General features: G+C 25.8%; 3 protein-coding genes across 5 annotated transcripts; 2 read left to right on the top strand and 1 right to left on the bottom strand.

Annotated features, from left to right (window-relative positions):
* Nucleotides 1–1,259: 1,259 nt before the first annotated feature.
* On the top strand, nt 1,260–2,205 carry LOC122848453 (DNA replication complex GINS protein PSF1-like). The gene is made up of 4 exons (XM_044146534.1): nt 1,260–1,417; nt 1,501–1,565; nt 1,627–1,933; nt 2,025–2,205. Exons 1-4 carry the CDS (start codon nt 1,349–1,351, stop codon nt 2,166–2,168), a joined length of 585 nt encoding a protein of 194 aa, XP_044002469.1. The 5' UTR covers nt 1,260–1,348; the 3' UTR covers nt 2,169–2,205.
* Nucleotides 2,206–3,704: 1,499 nt separating this feature from the next.
* Nucleotides 3,705–20,923, bottom strand: LOC122848401 (agrin-like). 2 transcript variants are annotated; one of them, XM_044146463.1, is made up of 9 exons: nt 20,832–20,923; nt 6,976–7,095; nt 6,440–6,749; nt 5,644–5,787; nt 5,003–5,173; nt 4,740–4,904; nt 4,536–4,658; nt 4,220–4,396; nt 3,705–4,125 (listed from the first exon to the last, which is right to left on the bottom strand). In XM_044146463.1, the coding sequence occupies exons 2-9, from the start codon at nt 7,001–7,003 to the stop codon at nt 3,894–3,896; spliced, it is 1,350 nt and encodes a 449-aa protein (XP_044002398.1). In that variant the 5' UTR covers nt 7,004–7,095; nt 20,832–20,923; the 3' UTR covers nt 3,705–3,893. The 2 variants fall into 2 exon arrangements, with proteins under 2 accessions (XP_044002398.1, XP_044002397.1); XM_044146462.1 differs by lacking the exon at nt 20,832–20,923 and adding an exon at nt 15,692–16,043.
* On the top strand, nt 18,929–22,954 carry LOC122848437 (solute carrier family 25 member 35-like). Of its 2 annotated transcripts, none has more exons than XR_006373457.1 (5): nt 18,929–19,091; nt 19,181–19,462; nt 19,543–19,723; nt 19,824–20,564; nt 21,041–21,131. XR_006373457.1 is itself a non-coding variant. In XM_044146517.1 (5 exons), the coding sequence occupies exons 1-5, from the start codon at nt 20,537–20,539 to the stop codon at nt 22,171–22,173; spliced, it is 942 nt and encodes a 313-aa protein (XP_044002452.1). In that variant the 5' UTR covers nt 19,966–20,536; the 3' UTR covers nt 22,174–22,954. The 2 variants fall into 2 exon arrangements, 1 of the variants encoding a protein (XP_044002452.1); XM_044146517.1 differs by lacking the exons at nt 18,929–19,091; nt 19,181–19,462; nt 19,543–19,723 and adding exons at nt 21,495–21,713; nt 21,790–21,904; nt 21,983–22,954 and having other exon boundaries at nt 19,966–20,571; nt 21,041–21,422.

The raw sequence follows: 22,954 nt of genomic DNA on the forward strand, positions 1-22,954 counted from the left end.
GATCATTTTGTAATTAGAGTTTTATGAATTCAGTGGGTCATATTGCAAGGACATTATCCCGTTGTATGCAGAGAGAAAGAAAGATAGATAAGAATGTGAAATGAAACATAAATAACATAACAGTTAGAGAGGCCGGTTGGATAAGAGTCAAGAGACACACGAGACTCATTTTTATATGACTCATTTTATGACTCAAGTCTAGGCTATAATTTGTTCATTAAAAACAACAAATAACAATTTTCAAATATGATTGACCAAAATTTTTTTCAATCATCATCAAGTTGAGGATAAAAATATTTTTTGAAAAAAGAAAATCATAATTAGGTCATGTAACGATAGTAAAGTAGTTTTGTCATTAAATTTGATAAAATTATTTTATTTTTATGTAGTAGAGTTGTCAATGAGTTGGACTCATCATGTGGTTCATTAAACAGCCTATTTAACAATGACAATAGCCTGCAGGTGCAGCATTTTTATGTAACTTTAAACACGTAATCATTTGACATTACTGTTAAATTCTAGTATACATTGAAGGTTAGAAAAAAAATTTTATATACTCATTTATATAATAAACAACAATAATAAATAATTATAAATATTATGTTCAATGAACTGAGTAAAAAATAAAAAACGTGCAATAGAAAAAGATGGCTGTCGTTCAGCTGGCTGTCAAATCCTTGGGGATGAAAGTTAAGAAGGTCCATTGACCTCCGGTAAATTTATTTAGAAATCAATAAATAATGCTCTTATTTTAATAATTAATAATTTGATATCATAATGTACTTACAATTATAGCTTGTCTTGTAATTATCACAATAACACAAAAACACCTGATAATAAATAACTCAAATATTACAACTCAAAATAGATTATATTTGTAATCAAAAAAACAATAAAAAAAAATTTTTAAACACTCAACACTTGGCGGTATTTAAATTATTAATTTTTTCCGAATACACTGATTGATAACTTAATTTTTATTAATAAATTAATTATTTATATTATTTTATATTTATCAACAAAAACATTATACTGTCAAAATTATCATAATACTGTTAATGACAAGCTATTTTCTATGACAATTCAGTCATTTTTGACGAGTGTCGTAAACACTTGGTGCCATTTTGTTTATGTTGACTATGTAGGTTTTGATAATATCATAGTGTTTGATGTGGTTTGGTTACATTCAACACAGGTGGCTTGGAAAAACGAACACCTGGATCTTTTTGACCGACTTGGGCGCTTTAAAGCTTAAACACTTGTTTTAAAAAAATAAACAAACAAAAGCTTAACTGTAGATTGTTGACACTGTAAAAAACAACAAAAAAATAAAAAAACATTTAATAAAATGTTTGGAAAAGAAGCATTAAAGTTGATAAATGAATTGGAATTGTCAGATGACATTAAACCATTTAATGTAAATATAAAATTACTGACTTAACCTAAAATTTATTATTAATTTTGTAATATTTAACATGTTGTTTTGTTGTTGTTTTTTAGGAAGCTGTTGTTCGTCAAGTATTTGATGAAATGAAAATACTTTATGATGCCAATTTAGAAGATGTGTAAGTGATGATAAATAAATTTATATTATGTTAATTTATTGAAATAATTTTGTTAATTTAGAAATGCAACTGTCAATGAGACTGGAGTATCACGTTATATGTCAGTGCAATTTCGACATACTGCATTGAATCGTAACAAACGTTGTTTATTAACATATGTATATAATAGAATGCAAAGATTACGACAAATGCGTTGGGAATTTGGTAGTATTTTACCACCAGAAGTTAGCTCAAATATGATGCCACTTGAGAGTCAATGGTTTCAAGCTTACAGTAAATCACTTGCAACGTATATGAGATCAATTGGTGATCAAGGTGGTTTAAATTTAACAAATGACATGGTTCCACCAAAGGTCATGCGTATAGAGGTAAAATATAATTTTCATTAACAAAATAATGATAGAAAAAAAAAACCAAAGAAAAAGTAAAATAGTGTGACTTACTTTCTATTATTTTTAGGTCAAATGCTTGATTGATTATGGAAAATTTGAACTAGAGAATGGACAAGTTGTCATGCTGAGAAAAGACACTCATCATTTGTTACCAAGAGCTGCGGCTGAACCTCTTGTTAGACAAGGTATCCTTCAACACATTCACTCATGACACTTTCTCATAAATATTAAATTAAATTTATTAAAATACTAGCTACTTATTTTTTCAATAAAATTATTATTAATAATTATTTTGTTTATATTTTATTCATTGTTTATAATATTATATAAATGACAAGCTCGTACAAATATTATTAGTCAAATAACTAAATGAATTTTTATGATTTTTTAATAATAAACAAAGCCAGGAAGTTTGCCCGATTTTTGAGAGCGAGTTAATAACGATGGTAACCTAGGGAAAACATTTTAAAAAATAGAATTGAATTAGATTGTATTTTGTTTTTTCTGGAGTTAACATGGCATTGTGTGACGGCTGATCATTGTGTGTGTGATGAGTTTTTAAATTAATTCTAAAATAAGTTCTAAAATAACTGCTTAAATTAATTCTAAAAAAAGTGCTAAAATAATTGCTTAAATTAATACTGAAATTAATGCTGAAAATAATACTTACAAAAAAATACAATTTTAGTATTAATTTAAGCAATTATTTTAGCACTTTTTTTAGTATTAATTTAAGCAATTATTTTAGCACTTTTTTTAGAATTAATTTAAGCAATTATTTTAGCATTAATTTTAGTATTAATTTAAGCAATTATTTTAGCACTTTTTTTAGAATTAATTTAAGCAATTATTTTAGCACTTTTTTTAGTATTAATTTAAGCAATTATTTTAGCACTTTTCTTAGAATTAATTTAAGCAATTATTTTAGCATTAATTTGAGTATTAATTTAAGCATTTATTTTAGCACTTTTTTTAGAATTAATTTAAGCAATTATTTTAGCACTTTTTTTAGAATTAATTTAAGCAATGCTTAGAACATATATTCCAAATCAAAATTATTTAATATTTCAATAAAAAAAAAATATATCTTTTTAAAAACTCATCACACACACAATGATCAGCCGTCACACAATGCCATGTTAACTCCAGAAAAAACAAAATACAATCTAATTCAATTCTATTTTTTAAAATGTTTTCCCTAGGTTACCATCGTTATTAACTCGCTCTCAAAAATCGGGCAAACTTCCTGGCTTTGATAATAAATAATAATAGAAAAAAAATTTATTCAATAATATTCATGAACGTGATAATACATGATTTTTAAAAATGTCATTTTTATGAATTAGCATCACAAATTTATTGAGACATTTTACAAGAGTCTCATCCTACAATTTCATACATTTTTTTTTTTTTTTATTTATTTTCTATTCATTTTCTACTTTTCATTATTAATTTTTAAATGGTATTATAAAATCTCAAGTATTAAATATATACTGAGTAATAAAAAATAAATGCAAAAAAAAAAAAAAAAAAAACCGTATACTTGGTTTTATAATACTACAATAAATAATAGTTCTAAAAATTTTTTTTTTTAATCATCAAGAATATTGATTATTCTCAATTTCCAGTCAATAATTAATATTTAATTAATATGAAAAATAATAATAATAATAATAATATAGTTAAGAATAATGTAAATTTAAAGATAATTTCAATGACAAAAAAAAAAAAAAAGAACAAGATCTTTTTTTTATTTTTTTTCTTTACCGCAGATATTAGATCTTATGCTCACATATTGGGAAAAAAAAAACATTTTATAAAAACTTTATCAATCAAAAAAAAGGTGATTTCAATTTTTCTTTTTTTTTTTTTTTTTACTATGAGTAATAGAAATTGCTACATCACAGATGAGCCAAAAAAAGAAAAAGTATTTTTTCTAGTACAAATAGTTCTTGGGTTCTTCAGTTGGTTGACCACAAATACCATGATAATTTTTAGTCACAAGATTTCGACTACGACAATTTTCAATTTCCAAAAAACATTCATTGCTATATGTTTTATCATCAGTACCACAAACTGGATCATAATATGGTGGACATATTTTTAAACATCCACGAAATTGAAAGCTTTGAAGACATCTTTTCATGGGAACAACATATACATGTTTTCTGTAATAATAATAAACATATAATTATATATATATTTTTTAAAATTATTATTATTTTAAATATAATAGAGTTGCATGACTTTCGTGTCACTCACCCGCAATTGTCCCTTTTCATCTCACACTCGTTGCGATAAAGTTTGTTGTCAGAACCGCAGACAAACTGCCGTTCATCACTGCATATCTGATTGCAAAGTGCAGTGGTGGGACAATGCTGTGCTGGTACTCGAACTACCCTCTGACCGCAAGTATCTCGTCGCAGATGACACAAAGATCTAAAGATAATTATATACCGTTGATTTATCAAGTTTAAAAGAAGAAAAAAAAAAAACAAAAACAACTCATTTGAACATTTATTAATATATTATTTGCCATATATTAAAATTAGCTTATTCAATTAACAATATACATTACCTATAAACATTTCCATCGCTACCACAAACTGGTTTTTCAGATACATCGTTACAATCATCTGGACAATCCTCAGTTTCTTTCAAGGTCGTGCATTCACCAACATGTGCTAGTTGAATTCCTTTCCTGTTAATATAAATATTAATAAATATATTTTAACTGTTAAAATTTATTATCAATAATTTAAATAAATAAATTGTTACAAACATGCATATGGCAATGTTGAGATGACACTGATTTGTATATGTATTTGCATCACTACCACAAACAGCATCAACTTCATTACTACATTTTTTTTTTTGCTTCATACATTTTGTCATTCTTGTTTGGCATTTATCAAAATCAACAACTGTTATTTTTCTTCTTGATTGTCTGGAAAGTAAATAAATTTATATTTCATTTTTTTTTCCTTCAAATAAATTATGTTAAATAATATTTATTTTTAAATTATTATTATATATATTATTTACCCGCAATTTAACATATGCATTTCACATTCATTTCTGTATATACTTCCATCAGATCCACAAACTTGTATTTCTGTTTCATTTTTACAATCAAGAGGACAAGAAGAAGCAACACTACCAGATGTTCTTTCTCGGGTCACACAGAATGACATTGGTACTTCAAATACATGTTTACTAAAAATTAATCAAACAAATAATAATAATAATTAAATCATGTAACAATTGTTTATTTTTATATAACATGATGCATCAGTTAATGGCCTGTTTAAACAATGATAATTAGCATTATTAAGGTTGTTGACTCGACATGAACGATTTTTTTTATTATATATGTTCTTTTTTTTGCATTAGCCCCACCTAACTATGATCAAAATGTAAGTTAAGAACTTGCTCGTCCTTTTAACTCATGAATTATTCATTTATTTCGGATTAGAGTTGTAAAATGAAAGTCAAGGTACCCATTTGATAATTTTTTATTTTTTTTTTATTTTTTAAGAAGGGGAATTTAAGTTGAGTTTGTACACGAACGAAATAAGATAAAATCTTTGTATTTTGCCACCGTAACAACTGATCTTCTCGTTTTAATTAAAAAAAATTAATATGATAAAAAAAATATAAAATAAAGAGCTCTTTTTTTTGCTTACCCGCAGTTCTTTGCCCGCATTTTGCATGTATTCGCATAAAGAATTCCATCACTACCGCATGCCGGTTTGGCTCCCCGCCAACAGGTCTCTCGGCAGTGTCTCGTTGTTTGACAATGTTTTTTGTTTGTTCTTACCACTCCTTGTCTGAAATATAATAATATTCAAATTTAACACATATGTAATCATGAGTTTTCTTATTTATAGCTTTTTTTTTTTTTTTAAATTCTTCTTCTTTGTTTTTTTTTTTATTTTTTTCTTTCGCTGAATTATTTTCAATGCTGTTGTTGTCAGGTATATGTATGAAAAAAATATAGAAAACGTTATTTTCAGAAAATACAACTCATAAATCTAGTGTAACTGGATCAAACAATTGCAAAGGAAAAAAAAATTGACTCATAGAATTAGATTTCTCCTGACAAATTACAAGTTAAAAGTATAAATTTCTTTAGAATTTATTTATCTTTTTTTTTTAAAGATAAATTTACAACTGTCTTGTCACTTTAATAGTAATATCTGATTAAAAATAAATCATTCAATTAAATTTACTCGTGTTAATTATTGCAAGACATGAACAACGGTATTTTATCAATTTTCAACGATACTTATATTTAATTATTTTTTTTTTTTTTACTTTACTAACTGCAAATTAACAATAAAAAAATTGAAAGAATATATAACAGATATTATTAGCACAGTAATAATAAATAAATAAGAAAATAAGATGCTTTGATAAACCAGTAAATAATAAAATAAAAAAGGGTATAAAAAAAAAAAAATATTAAATATATATTCATACCTGCATGTTAAAAGTTTCATAAGACATGTATTTTTGTAAACATTTCCATCACTTCCGCAAACCGGTCCATCAAGTGGTGCCAATTCACAAGATACTGGACAATTTTCTCTGTGTGCTGATATATTATTACACTGTCCAAGATGAGACAATTCAATACCAACTCTACACATCTCAACCCTTAACATACACTTGTTGAGATAAGTACGTCCATCAGTACCACATACTGCATCCTGATCAGATGAACAACGATGCTCACATTTGCTACCTGCTGATCTTAAACAAGCTGTTTTTTCTTTATCAACAGAAATCCCTGTTGAAAAAAAAAAAAAAATATATAAATACAAACACAAATCAATTGTCAATTTTGATAAATTATAAAAATAAATTTATTTATAATAAGATACTAATTTAGATCTTCCGGTAATGATTATTATTTAATTTATTGTATTTTATAAACTGTATTTTTTAGCAATTATTATAATAACATAAAATCAAGTATGTGTAATAGTAATAACTATCAGTTTCAGGTACTTTACCTTTTCCGCAAGAAGTTTTCTTCCGCATTTCGCATTCTGAAGCGTATATAATACCATCACTACTGCATACCGGCTCTCCACCAATTTGACATATCCGTGGACACTGACCTCCAAGTAGTTCTACAAAAAAAAAATATATATGTTATAAATAAATTTATTAATTAATTATATTTTTTTTCTTTTAGAAATAATTAATCAAAATTTCCATATGCAAAATCATTGTCTTTATATATTCATATTTTAGTTTTATTTTAATCATCATATATAATAATTATTTCCGGTTAATTTTATCTCAAGTCTGATCAGCTTGTATCGTCCTTCAGTGTATATATATTTATAAAATATATATATAGACAGAGCTATACGGTATTGAAGTCGCGCAAAACTCTGTAAACTTTGTCTCGGTCCAGCGATCCGTGGGTCTATTGCACTTATGGATTTACAACTCTCTCTTCTTTATTTCTTAACTTAAGTAATAAATAAACAAGTAATAGAATCTCGATTAACAGTTATCGTTAATCCGATAGATATGCGGAAACTCCCAAGTTTAAAAAATATAGAAAAAAAAATTTTAAAAACACTGATCATCCGCAGGGCTGAATTGTTAAATTGCATTGATTTAAAATATAGAAAATAATGATATTTAATTTAAGCGTGATAATGAAAAATAAAAAGGTATTATATAAGCTGCTGTGTAAAATTTATAAACCGTTATTATTTAAATAAAAAATTATCTCAAATTAAAATTACATTTTAAAAATACAATAAATGTTTAAATAAATTTTTAACATAAAAATATATTTACATTGATCAAATCAATTATTTTTTTTTAATTAAAAAAAAATACATGAATTATATTTTTTTATTTTAAATTTAAAAAAAAAAAAAATTGACGTATTATTTTTTTGAAAATGGTAAAATTAAAATTGTTTTATATGAAAATTTAGTTTGAGTTTTATTTTGCAGTAAAAATTTTATGTATATTAATTAAAATAAAATGCATTTGTTGGATATAAATTTTTTATTTATATAAAATTAGTTTAACGACAGCTAAAATCAATTTAAAAAACATTTTAGCATAATTAGGTTAATTGAACTGGCTATTAATAGTTAATACCAGTTTAAAATACAATAACAAGTATAACAAGTATAAATAATTTTTTGATATTATTAATCTTTACAGCATTTAATCAACTTACTGGAATATAAAAATGATTAAAATTTGCCAACGTCTATGTTGATATCTTAATTGAATTATTTTAAGTATTCACACAAGGACGTTAACATTTCTTCAACGACATTAAATTACCTTCATCAATAACATAAACAATTTTCTCACATTAAAAATATAAAAATAAATAATTTTCTTCCAATTAATGTGATAAAGTCTTGTGAGATTTTATCTGACTGAAAAACAACCTCATCATGTGTAAGAAAATAAAATTGTGTGTTAAAAAAAATAAAATAATAATTACTTGATGATATCTGACAAAGGCCAAATAAACTTATCAAATTATTTGAATATAAAAGAGTTTATTTTTTTTGTTTATTTATATTTTTATTTCAGTAGAATGAACATGTACAGTGGTTGTATTTATTAGAGCCAAACAAGGCTCGCCACACCCGCCAAAGTTCGTTTACTTTTTTCTTCCACGAAGTTGATTTATTTATCTTTTTTTTCACGTATATGAATGTATGTATTTTCAATGCTCGATTTTTTTTTTCAGCTATATAATGAGGATGTGCAAGCACAAAGGATGCATTAGGGTAAGATTCAATCGAGCGATACAGTGGTCAGTGAACTCGCTAAAGTCTTTCATCCAAAAAAAAAAAAAAACGAAAATGAATCCCTGCCTCCTTCATCATTCGATTTTAATTTTCCATTTTTTTTTCCTTTCTCTCTTGTGGATTTAGTGAATAGAATGGAACAAGTGTCCAAAATAAAATATATAATTATATATATTTAATATACTCAAGAATTTTATATCAAATTTAACATTTGCTCTGGAAGGACGACTGAGCATACTCATCCATGCGATGTGTGATTTTCACGGTTAATGGACTATCAGTAAATACAATCTTATTTCCTTGATGTAGACACTCGCATGCTTATTGTCCTGATAGTAATATATCGAAGTGACGTGTTCGAAGACCGTAAGAAAATAACACAGCACGACATTGGCTTGTAGCAAAAAAACAACTAAAAAAAATATATATCATGATATATAATATTGTGCACGAGTATATAAATATATTTAAAAAATATCAATGATTTAAATGTGATAAAAAAAAATTCAAAAAAGATAATAAATAGCTAAGAAAATTATCAAGATAGAGCAAATAATAAAAAATATTCGAGCAAATAATTTCGATGATTATAATGAATTACAATTTATATTTTATAACAAGTAAATTTAATGAGACATAATGAAAATAATTGTATATAAATTAAGCATTATTGTTTATTTTAAAATATTTTTTTTTTATGTATTTGACACCTGTGGTTTGAAACTGTATGTATGCCAGGCCCCCCCGATGAGTATATCAAGTTGGCACAGGTACCAACTGATCAAAGTAAAGTCGTAACATTTATGCTACGGCCAATCGAGTATCCCGTCCCATAAATCCTTGGTGATGATGGCAAGTGGCAACTAGTAAAGTGGAGTACTGGGGCGAAAAACTACCTCCCAGACTGTTGCTTGATCTCGACTTTCGTTGTAACCACAACTATATACATTTCAAGTATTTTATTATATACACCTATATATTCACAACGCATCCAAACATGCGCCTACAGGTATATATATTGATCCGTTAGATCGGAGAAATTTCGATCAAGTATATATATTTTTTTTTTCAAGTATAATACATCGTTTAACTTTTACAATTTTTCTGATGATGATGGTCCTTCCCTCTTGTGTTGTTTTTTTGTTCATTTTGTTTATATATTTTATCACTGTAATTTAATCTTCATATAAGGTAAATTAAACCACCAAAAATTATATGTACACAAAGTTTTCAGGATAAATTAAATTTTGCAATATAAACCTGGTTTTCATCTGTATATATACAGTTAACCGAATTTACAATAACAGTAAGAAAAAAAAAAAAAAAAAAAAAAATACCACACACAACCCTGATAAGTAAACAACTTTTTTTTTTTTTTATATAAATAAAATTTAAAGACATAAAATTCTCGTGCGAGGAATTTAAAATATAAAAAAAAAAAAAAAAAAACAAATAAAGGCTTGTTAAAGAAAAAAAAAAATCAATCAAATTGTTTAAATAAATAAATAAATAAATTTGTTATAAAATTTGTTTATTCATGTATATTATAGTTGATGACTTGTGCCACCGCAAAACTTGTGTGGTAATGACCGTGATGGGCAGTGGGCTTGTCCACCGCAACGACAACGATGACGACGAAGAGTCGAAGACAACCATGGCCTCGACCTTTACATATATCTATATAATATTAAATCTTACCTACTTATTGCCTATTTATATACTTTTATCTCGAAAAAAAAGTATATAAATAAAAATATTTCAATATGCATATTGAGTATTTATCATCATTCAAAGTAAGCATTAAACTATTCATTCTAATTTTATTAATTGTTATATTATAATAATTATTATTTGAACTCAATGATGATGATGATCAATTTTATATTATTTTAATCTTAAATATAAATGGCTTCATATGGGTTATTAGGTGCACAACACTATTAATCTTCGTTTTCTCTTCCAAGGCCACTTTTCAATCGGCCTTTTCATCCTTCACCTTGCTCTTTTTCATCGTCTCCTTTTGATATCCTCTTTCGTAGATATTAACTCTCATAGTCTCATGTACTTTCACATGGTAATATTCACCTTACCCCCTCAAATGATAAAAAAAAAACATGTACTTGTTGCAGGTGAAATCACGCGAGCCAAGTTAAATCAACAATAGCTATAAATAATATTTTTTTTTAAAATATTATGTGGTATATTATAATAATAGTAAAAATGAATAAAAAAAAATTAATGTTTATTGTTTAATGTACTATCACCTTTCTTTGTTATGATAATAGGATAATCACAGTTATTTTCACTTAACAGTTGATTTTATATATTATGTGTTGAGAGTTTCAATTTCTTTATTTATTTTTTTACTTTTTATTTTTTTACATGAATTAAAATTAAGGTATTGTATTAGATTATTCTTTTTATTATTATTTTTTTTTTGTTGTGTATTTAACTGAAAATTCGGGTCAAATAAATTGGTGGTAAAAATGAGAACATACAAGAGATAATGTCAAAATGAATAACTTACAAAGAGACGTGTAATTTTATGCTTTCAATGTGGTTGTTAATATATTTTTTCGTAGATATAAGTAGCATGACCTAGACACTTGGTAAATATATAGAATGTCGATGATAAATAAATAATAAAAATGTAAAAATATACAAACAAAAATAAAAACAAAAAGTAAATATTATTTTTTTTTTTAAAATAAAATAGTCATGTTTTCTGGGTCAGCAGTATGCTGAAAGACCATAATTTTAACTCTACGGATTTCCAACTCATTACACTAGTATGTACTCCATGACCGAGTAAGGTGTTTTTTAAAAAAAAAAAAAAATCTTATCACTGGCAAATACCAAGTTGTATATTAAACACACACACGAAAAAAAATATATACATATTCAAGATAAAACAAAAAATAAATAAACAAATTTTTTATTATTATTTTTTCTTTGTCAGCTATACAAAATGTAGTGAAATCAGCATCACTAATTCTCAATGTAAATGTTCCCACGTCCTCTGACAGTCATTTTAAAAGCTGTATACACTAGGTACATATAATACCTATCACCTTCATTTGTATGCCATTGAAGAAAGTATCCAGCATTTTTAACACCGCAAAATGCCGTATAGTAAATGAACAAAAGGGAAAGATGAAAAGAAAAAGATGAACAATATGAAAACCAAGAAGAGAAATTAAAGAAAAAAAAAAAAAAACTATTGCAAAACAAAATTGTAAATTATATTTATGAATAACCGTTGCTGATGAGGAAAAAAAATTTGTCTCTTTTTTCCATAAACCACCTGGGATAAGAAAAAAAAAAAAAAATCAAGTTGACTGAATAATGTGATTTTGAACGATTAAAATTCACAGAGTAACAAAAAGTTGACTGGGTCTTCAGGTCACTGAAGTAAGTCAAAAAAAAAAAACGTCAAAGTTAATCTCAAAATTAGTAAAAAGTTTAAAAATAAATAAATAAATAAATAAATTAAGCAATCAGTATGATCTGAGTCATCAAATTATTGACCCTACTCCAAACTTCATACATCATTACACTAAAAAAAAAGTCTTTTATTAGAAAAGAAAAGAAAGAGAAAAAAAAAAAAAATACTGGTGAAAGCAAATTAGCCTTTAGTCATGCATGTATAATTTCTAAGTACACAATGATATTTGAGATTATATTTTTAATTTTTAACATCATTATTCATGTCTGATGGAATAAAATTGATGTCTCTATCAAAAATTACATTTGAAGTATCAAGCTAGACATGAATTTTGAGGTCAAGTGTATAGGCCAAAGAGATACATATATTATATTCACATGTAACTAGGTAATTGCTTATTGTACTGTGAATTAACTCGGTATCCACACACAAACACACACAATGATTGCCTTTCAAAATTAATTTAAATACCAACATTAGAATCACAGTGTGTTTGATATATAAATATCGCATCAATGCAACGTTCTGATTGTCCTATTTAGGTATGTATATATATTGACCATCATCAGCCAGTGTTAACTAGTTTTACCATTAAATCAACATTCATCAGCTACATGTGTTTTAATGCCTGTTTAATTCACCAGAAATCATCAACGTGTTTTTAGATCTGGTTGATCTACTTCCCCGGCTATATATGCTTTGACTATGTGTTCAAAAAAAAAAAAAAACTATATGTACATATAAACTCATACATGTGAGCAAGAGTTCAGATAGAAAGGGCTATAAAATGTGACCAATGATTAATCTCAAAGGTGAGAGGGGACCACATGGGGCAATGAATAATTAACATTGAACAAACAGATAAATATATTTATATGCTGAGCTTGCTCATCTTCACCAAGCGTGTTACTCGTATAATCACACTGATAATATACAGTTTATTTTTTTTTTTGGCTCACTTGTGAAGGATACCATTCGGATATAATCTTGTGCAACTAACTTAACCATGTGTGTATGAATTTTCTATTGATTTTATATCAGTTTGCTACTTGGCTTGGTATGGCTGACACGACACAACCGATAAGAACCAAGAGACGATCTGTTCACTATATACAGGAAATGCACAGACAGATATTATCTTATATATATTGCCAAACACGGCCCGCATCGCCATGTGTCCCAATGTTTAAATGGACATGACTCGATTCTTCATTTATTTTATTTCTAAATTTTCATTTATTTATTTGTTTTTTTTTTTTTTTTTTTTTGACTACGAAAGAATTGAACGAGTTAATATTATATACCACTTGCTGATTAAATTCTTGTCAACGAAAAAAAGCTCTTTCTTTTTTTTTTTTTTTTATCATTTTTTGAATGAGCTGTTTACTGATATTTTATTTTTTTTACTTTTTGTACATGTGGATGGATTTTTTGTTCGATCAACAAGTCACTGACTCACGTATAAGTTATGATTTTTTTTTTTTTTTTTTTTTGCACAGAGTATAACAAACCGTTGATCGGCTTTCATGCCAAGCACGATAAATGATACGGCCTCGTGAACATAACGACAAATTACCACTTGATCATTTGCCCATTGCACATCACTATCAATCAGTAGTATTTAAAAAAAAAAAAAAATTCCAACATTATTATAATAAATTAATGAAAAAGATAATGACGAAGAAAAATAACGAAAAATTTTTAATATATTTACAAAAAAAATCTTGAATTTTAGGGTTCTTAAATTGCAAGAATGAATAAGTCAAAAGAGAATAAACAAGAAATATGGAACTCATTAATTTCTCTTTACGATGTCGGGGAGTATGGTTGATTGTAAAATTACCAAGTCATAATGAAAAAATAAAAATAATATTATCACCCTGAGATAATTGTAAAACTTGAGAAATTGAATCTTATTGGTATATGATGTACATATATCCTTGCGTGTTTGCGTGTTAAAATATATATATATTTTAACGCCATGTATGTAGCCTTGAACTTAAAATGAATAAAATTTTTAAAAAATATTAAAAAAAAAAAAAATTTATAATGACACTGTATTACTATATTTACTTACAAAGTCAATTGATACTTGAAAAATTCTTGTTTTTATACAATTAAAATGAAAATAAAATAAATATAAATATCGATAAATAATATCAACTAAATAGTGATGAATATAATAATAAATATCAATCTTGAATAATATTTACAATTTATAATAGATTTTTTTTTTTTTTCGATTATTACGAGTAATTGCAGTGTGAATGAATTTGCAAAATTTATAATATATATTACCGATCATTTGGCATGTACAATAAATGATTAAATATCAAGATAAAATCAAAATGAATTAATCACAAAGTCAAGCACATTATGATGGACAGTATGATAATTTCCATTGATAATTCTACTCAGCTGTATATTAGCTAGTTACTTTCATCTTTTTTCTTAGCTATTAAAATATAAATAAATAATAAATACCGGTTTTGCATAGAGTGTGTTTATCGTTTTTGCATGTATATAACAACTAACTTTGTCTGTCATCAGCATGACTGTTGAATATTATTATAATATTTTTATTTTTGCTTTGATTCATCAATTAAAATATCAAATAAACATGTCAACTACTGGTGAAAATATATTTATATCAAATATCCTTTTTAATGAAAATCATAATGATTTTAGTTTGGTAAATTAATTGTTACTATTGACCTTGATAAAATTAATTTGTAAATTAGTATTACTCACTATAGAAAAGTATAATTTTAATTGAAAAAAAAAGTCATAGGTATATGTGATCTTTCACATTAATTTCTAACACGAATAATAAATTTCAATTTTGTACTCAATCACGTTTATTCTACATTCAACTTTGCCTCTAAAAAATTTCTCATTTCCCTCATTTTGTGTGCCAATATTCAATAGAAATTTTCAATTAATTTAATTACATTTACATCGAGATTTTTTAGCTTTTTTTTTTTATAACATTTGAGACAAGTGAAGATGGATAGAAATATAAATCAATCGAAAAAAAATTCTATGATAATTTGATAATTAGATATGCATGGAAATAATTTTGAAAAATTATTTATAAATATTAATTGGATGGTTTAAATTATTATTGAAATTATTATTAATGACTAGTGCCTTCTTCTTAGCATTAATAAATACATTTTTTTTTTTTTTTTTATACACATGACACATGACGAGGGTGGGGCAAAATTCAAGAGCAAGCCTCTGAAAATTACTACTTGAATAACTCGCGCCTCATTCAACATCACTAGATGTCTATCAAGAGTAACTGAATAAATAATTTTTTTTTTCTTCTTAATTAATAATATAATTATACAAATTTTATACTGATTAAATCTAGATTAATATCAACCCAATCAAACATGCCCTAAACCGAAAAAGAAAAAATTAAAAAACTCCAAAGTTTTATGTTAAAAAAAAAGTCAAAATGAAAAGCATGAGACAGACCTTGAAAACAGCATATCAGGAAGACCCCAGTGATGATGTGCCTGATCATTTTTGATTTATCAAATTTCCAGTCTAACGTTACACCGGTGAGCTTTTGACCACCAAGCTTTTATTTGGTAAAAACGTTGAAACCGTATCACGAAGAATTATCAATACTTGATTGATTTTTTGATATCACAAATAGTAAAAAAAAAATTATAAATAAATAAATAAAAAATTGTAAACAATGAGGTGCAAAATAAATAAATAAATAAAAGGATGAATGAAGAGACTAATTTAATAAAGTTGATGCCCTCTTCGACCCCTGTCGTCCTTCGAGGTTCACGAACGACTGAGACTGATGGTGCTTCGTTGCTGTGGCTATAGCCTCCCCTTCCTACTTTCACAGCGTGCTCCCATTTCAAGATACTCTTCACTGTTGACCGGCCAAACAGCCCACGGGACCATTATCATTACCATTACAAATACAAAATATACAAGTTACCATTGGATCAGAATAAATTGTTGTCCTCCTCCTCCATCATCATCAACCACCACCATCATCACCATCAACTCGTTTTACCTCATATATTTATTTATTTAATTTTTCCTTTTTTTTTTTTTTTTCATTAATTTTATATATACATATTGTATATGATTCTGTGATACTGCACCCACAGTCTATAATCGTTTCTAGGCCAGCATGTTGATGATGACTTTTGGCATCATCAACTTTCTGCTATTTTCTTTGGGGGGTAGTTTTTTTGTTTATTTCGCTTTCTTAATTTTATTTTATATGAAAAATGATTTATTTATTTCGTTATTTTTGTTTTAATATTATTTTTGACGTACTTGCATCAAGATGTGCATCAAACCGATTAAAAATCGATTTAGCAAGTTGATGATTTCGGGGAACGTTGGACCAAAAAGGGGCGTTATATACTGGCTGTACCGTTTCAGTGTAATTCATATAAGAGACATGGTCATTTTCTTTGTACCACCCATCAACGCATCGTAATGCATAAAATCATCTCTTTTTCATTATAAAAAATGTATTATTATTCTTTTTTTTTTTTTAAAAAAAACTCATTAATTTTATTCAAAAGATAAGATTAAAATGACAATTCTGCGAATAATATTGAGGACTCGACACCAAAAAATATATGTATGTATACGAGAAAAGAAATTTCACCCGATAGATTTAAAAGAGTTCTACATCCTCAGGACAATTTTCATGATCGTATTCATCATTTTGCCCATTGGCTATTATATTGTAAATTTAAAATATCGCCTTTCACTTGTTTTTCAAAGTTGCATGGATTAATATATAGACAGCTCATTGAAGAATCTATCAATATATACTTGAACTATACAGTAATGAGGTTCATTGATGGATAAATAATAATCAATATAAAAAAAAAATTGCATGCTCTCGTTAGATGGAAAGTGTATAGAAATTCTTTTATGCTACATATAGCTATTAATGTAGAAAATAAAAATGCGCATTGGCTAGATCCAGCATATCCAAAAGTACCATTAAATATTTGGCAAACCATAAAAATAAATTTATCTGCAACTGTTAAAAATTTTAGTCAAAAATATTTCTTGCATTGAATACTTGATTTTTTTGTTTTTCTTTTTGCAAATTTATTTTTTTAACATCAGAACAATTTGCGGTGTGTAAATTGCCGAGGAGTTTTATGTTCGTGACCATATTTCAAAGCTCGTAAAGTATGAAACTTATATGAACATCGTCTGTGTGATTGCAGACCCTAAAAAAAAAAATTCAGTCTCTCATGAATACAAAAAATTTTTTAAATAAAATCTTCACCATCATTCCAGTCGAAATTGAAAAGAAAAATACAAATTATCTTGAAAATAATATTTAAAAATTATAATTTTTATTTCTATCAATTGATCAATCATATTTTAAATAAAAATAAATTATAAGAACAATTGTATATACAAAAAGGAAATCCAGTTTTAATTATTTAACAATTAAAAAGTTTTTCAAATGTCTAAATGTACGACTTGGTATGTTTGTAATTTGATTGATGTTTATGACAAGAAATAAAAAAAATAAATAAAGCAAAAACAAGATTGTAACAAGCAACTTATTGACTGAATAAAAAGTATCATATGTTCAATGATGGTATTGAGATTCTTTTTTTTTTCTTGTCTGCAAATTTGTCACGTACAAAACGACACGCCCGTGTTAACTATTATTTATAATGTGAGAGAGTGCGTGTCATTAGTGTCTTTGATATAAATACCATTTTCAGTTACTTCGCACTTGTTTAATTATCAACAAAACAAATAATAATTATAATGCAATTTTTAATAACTAGCTTTGCAATTAAACATAGTGAAAATTTTTAATAACATTAATTAATAACACATAAATATTTTTCTATCATATAATTTATGTCAAAAGTATATTTGTGGGTGAGATAAAAAATTGCTTGGTATTTTTTGAATATTTCTGTTATTTATATATCTATTTTGTTGATTTTTTTTTTTGTAAACAAAGTGATCTGATATTTAGATAGACAGATAGAAAAGTAGGTCATATAATGATTACTATTTAATCATGATTATTACTAGTCTTTGTGCGACTCTCCAATTTTGTTGTTGGATCAAGTTAAATAAATAAATAAATTACAAAATTTTCTCTATGTAAGTGATGTTTATTTGTTTATATATTTATTGACACTTGAAGATCCAAGAATTTACGCTCAGAGGCATTTGTACTGGCATTTACTATTTTTTTTTTTTTTTCTACATAGACCCGTTAATGGAACTTCTGGTCCAGCTTAGTGAGACACTAACCAATTAAATGTAATGATATGAGAAAATAAAAAATTCATCATAATATTTTATTTCCGATTAAAGTTTTTTAATAGTCAATTTGAATACACTTGTTATATTCCGTAACGAAAACATAAATAATAAATAATGTTTATGCATATTTGTGTAAATATAATTTACAAACTGATAAAGCATGTAAATATATTTTTTATTTTTGTCCTAGAAAAATTTAAACATGCAATTTATATCTATTCATGTATTGAATATAAAATGAGAAAGTTATTTTATTTATAAATTTGTTTCTTTTTATTTTTTTATATTTATAAATAAAAATACTTTTTCGCGGTGATAACAGTGACGTCTAGAATTAAATTTTAAAAGTATTGTTGGTAAGGGAGAAATTTTGTTGGCCTAATGGCCGATGTAAAAACATTTATAATAATAAAAATATGAAAACAACAAAAGTCAAAACTACATTGACTTGATAGAAAAAAAACAATATTAATTGATTGACTTGATATATAATGTTATAAACAATTAAAATTTGAAATAAAAATATTTAACAATGGCATCGACAAATGAATTTGGACCAGATTCTGGTGGAAGAATAAAGGTATTTAATTTAAAAAATTTATAACCTCAAATATTTGTTTTGTTGTTGTTGAAAATAATAATTGTATTAATTGTTAATTTTTTATGAAGGGATTATCAATTGTAAAACCACTTGTTTATGGTAATGTTGCAAGATATTTTGGTAAAAAAAGAGAAGAAGATGGTCATACACATCAATGGACTGTCTATGTAAAACCATTTAATAATGAGGACATGTCAGTTTATGTTAAAAAAATGCATTTTAAATTGCATGAAAGTTACAATAATCCAAACAGAATTCTTACAAAACCACCATATGAAGTAACTGAAACTGGCTGGGGTGAATTTGAAATTGTTATTAAAATATATTTTCATGATCCAAATGAAAGACCAGTTAGTAAAAAATATAGGATAACAAAATTACAATTTAAAGATTGATTTATGAAAGTAACTAAATTGTTTTTTTTTTTTAGGTAACAATATATCATATATTAAAATTATTTCAAACATCACCAGACATACAGACTGGAAGAAAAAATTTAGTATCTGAATTTTATGAAGAAATTGTATTTCAAGATCCAACAGCATATATGCAACATTTACTTAGTATAACTAGGCCAATGACACTTGGAGACTGGCGACATGAAACTGATTGTAAGTTTATTTTATGATAATAAAAACTAATCAATTATTAAACAACATGTAATTTAATTTTTATTTTCAAATAAACAATATTTATTTGTTTTTTTTTTAGTTGAAGCAAAAAAAGAATCTACATACAAAGCCATTACTGAAGCAAGAAATCGTGTACGTCATGAAGTTATTGATTTAAAAGAAAAGCTGACACTAGCAAAAGAAACGATTGCAAAATTTAAAGCTGAAATAGCAAAAATTTCAAAAGGAAATATTATTTCAGTCGCACAATAATTGAATATTTTATATTTAGCATTAATTTTATTTTTTATATTAAAAATTATCATCTAAAAATTTATATTGTAAAATACTTTTTATCTTTACTTAATTCATTAATCATTAAAAAGAAAAAAAAACTAATAAATTTTAGTCTCATATTATTTTTGTAATGATAAGAATTTCAGTCCAACTTGTTTTGGAGACAAGAGAAAAAAAAAAATATTCTTTTTGATAAAAACAGATGTTTATTAATAACATTTGAATAGTTACGTGACCTAACTCTTCAAGGTATCAACAATTTTATATGCTGACTTGCGGAAAATATTGATACTATAACCAAATTTACAGAAAATACATAATCATCTGTGTAGAAAACAAAAAAAATAAATAAAAACACACCGGTACAAATATTAAAATTAAAAGATATAATTCATTCAAAAGATAAGTAATGACTGAATGAGTTACCAAGTTTATCGAGTCATTTGCAAGTGAAAATTTTTATAAATTATTTATTTTAAAACTGATTAAAGCACCAACCTCATCAAGCAATAAATCATGACAACGAACGACAGTGGAGCAAAAAGTAAGCCGTAAGTACCATCAAATAATTAAAACAAAAATACAAATTGTAATTTTTAAATTATAATAATAATACATCTTGTTTATTTATATTTTAAATTAATTCAACAAATCAAGGTCTAAATGACGTCCTACATATTTTTTATCAAACTTTTTTTCATATCACAATCGTTATCCTATCACGTGACAAACACACAACAAACATGTGTTTTTTTTTTATTTTTTACATAGAAATTAAATAGATTACGTAACAATTATTATTATAACTCACATTAAATGCCACAACAATGAAAAGTTTATCGTCATCATGTTGATGTAATGAGAGTAATCACTTTGGTATGTTCACTGTTTTTTTTTTTTTACACCATACACCATAAACTCAACTGAACTACTAAAAAAAAAAAAACAACAATTGAATACTCATAAACATAAAATGGCGGGGGTTTATTTATTTTAAATAATAATTATTATTATTTACAGACTAGGTGTTGAATTTGGTCTTGGTGCACTTGCTGCAACTGGTGCTGGAATATTTACAAATCCAATTGATGTTATTAAAATACGTTTACAATTACAAGGTGAATTGGCAGCAAAAGGAACTTATGAAAAATTATATAAAAATACATTTCATGCTGGTTATACGATAGCTAAACATGAAGGAATTTTATCATTACAATCAGCACTTGGTTCTGCACTTGCATTTCAAGTTGTATTAAATGGTATTAGAATTGGTTCATTTAAATTTGCTAGAACACAAGGATGGATTGTTGATAATGATGGACAAACAAATGTACCTAAAACAGCATTAATGAGTGGAGTTTCTGGTTACGTAGCTGGAATTCTTGCTAGTCCATTTTACCTGGTTAGATATCATCGACTTTTTTCTTTTGTAGGTATAATTAACTAAATTAATTATTAAATATTTTAAAAACAGGTAAAAACTCAAATACAATCACAATCAGTTGAATCAATAGCTGTTGGACATCAACACAATCATAAAAGTCAATTTTCAGCATATGCTAAATTATGGAATGAAGGTGGTATTCTTGGTCTTTATCAACGATGTACTGCTGGTGGTGCTAGATTATTTGTTGGATCAGCAACACAGCTAACGTCATTCAGTTTTGCCAGAGACTGGTTACAACAATTTTCGGTTAGTTTTTTAAATTTTTAAATTAATTTTAAAAATTAATATTCATTATGAAATAATATTATTTATTTGTGGCCAGGTGTTCGACAGTCGACCAATGGTGTTAACATTTTGTTCGTCAGTTGTTGGTGGAATTGCGGTTGCACTGGCAGTACAGCCAGTTGATGTTATTTCATCAAGACTCTACAATCAAGGTTTTTTATATTTTTAATTTATTTATTGTTTTAATTAACTCACAGTATTTTTAATTAATCAATTTTTATTATCTTCAGCACCTGATGCAGATGGAAAACTTGTTTATCGTGGAATAACTGATGCTTTTATTAAAATATTACGAACTGAAGGTTTTACTGGATTATACAAAGGTGTTTTTCCAACTATGATCAGAATAGCACCACACACTGTGCTTTGTTTATGTTTTTATGATCAATTAGAAATATATTACGACCGTTTTATCAGTTAATGTTATTTAATATTCATTCAAATCAGTAGGTTTGTGTTTAGACTTTTAGATTAACGATAATTCTTGTTATCAATATATATATTTTTTTTTTTTATTTTAAATGAAAAAATATTATTGAAATATTGTTGAAAAATAATGTACAGTTTTTGTTAAACTATAAAATATTTAATTTAAACATTGTGAATTAATAAATAATTTTATAAATAATGTTAAAATTGTTTTTTTTTTATTTTAATTTAAATTGTAATGAATTTTGAATTAATTTGTAATTACAACACGTGCGTAAACACAATTATTTCATTATATATTCATTAATGAATAAATATGAGGTTTTAAATATTTTCTTGTATTTAGTAAGTCAAGCATATATCACATAAATTTATACGAGTTCTGAGAATTTATGTCAATGACCTTTTGCCAATTTTTCTTTAACTTAATATTATTTAATTGTAATTACTTTTTCACCCTTTATACACACACAAGTATAATCTCAAAGAATTGATCGATCGAAAATAGCTGTCTTGTGTTGTCTGTATTTTTTTATGTCTCGCTTTCATGGCAAGATGACCAATCCTTGTTCAAGACGACGAATAAACCACAAAATGTATTTTTTTTTTTTTTTTTTTGCAAACTAAATGGCAATTTTTATTTTCACATACATGTGTAAGCTACTGAAAAATATATTAAAACAAACTAAAAGAAATAAAAAATTTAAGTTGAATGTACTTTGTGCCAAACAAGATAACGAGTGTTAATAAATTTAAAAATAAAATAATTGAAT

This window comes from Aphidius gifuensis, linkage group LG2 (genome assembly GCF_014905175.1).
Source record: "Aphidius gifuensis isolate YNYX2018 linkage group LG2, ASM1490517v1, whole genome shotgun sequence".
Lineage (NCBI taxonomy): Eukaryota > Metazoa > Arthropoda > Insecta > Hymenoptera > Braconidae > Aphidius > Aphidius gifuensis.

What these genes read in the sequence shown, in the direction of transcription:
- LOC122848453 (XM_044146534.1), top strand. Translation starts at nt 1,349, where the DNA reads ATGTTTGGAAAAGAAGCATTAAAGTTGATAAATGAATTGGAATTGTCA. An exon ending in GATGCCAATTTAGAAGATGT is followed by an intron (nt 1,566 to 1,626) that starts GTAAGTGATGAT and finishes TTGTTAATTTAG; the next exon opens with AAATGCAACTGTCAATGAGA. An exon ending in CAAAGGTCATGCGTATAGAG is followed by an intron (nt 1,934 to 2,024) that starts GTAAAATATAAT and finishes TATTATTTTTAG; the next exon opens with GTCAAATGCTTGATTGATTA.
- LOC122848401 (XM_044146462.1), bottom strand. Translation starts at nt 15,740, where the DNA reads ATGATCAGGCACATCATCACTGGGGTCTTCCTGATATGCTGTTTTCAA. An exon ending in ATGCGGGCAAAGAACTGCGG is followed by an intron (nt 5,174 to 5,643) that starts GTAAGCAAAAAA and finishes ATTAATTTTTAG; the next exon opens with TAAACATGTATTTGAAGTAC. An exon ending in AGCGATGGAAATGTTTATAG is followed by an intron (nt 4,397 to 4,535) that starts GTAATGTATATT and finishes AATTATCTTTAG; the next exon opens with ATCTTTGTGTCATCTGCGAC.
- LOC122848437 (XM_044146517.1), top strand. Translation starts at nt 20,537, where the DNA reads ATGACAACGAACGACAGTGGAGCAAAAAGTAAGCC. An exon ending in TTGCTAGTCCATTTTACCTG is followed by an intron (nt 21,423 to 21,494) that starts GTTAGATATCAT and finishes TTTTAAAAACAG; the next exon opens with GTAAAAACTCAAATACAATC. An exon ending in ACTGGTTACAACAATTTTCG is followed by an intron (nt 21,714 to 21,789) that starts GTTAGTTTTTTA and finishes ATTTGTGGCCAG; the next exon opens with GTGTTCGACAGTCGACCAAT.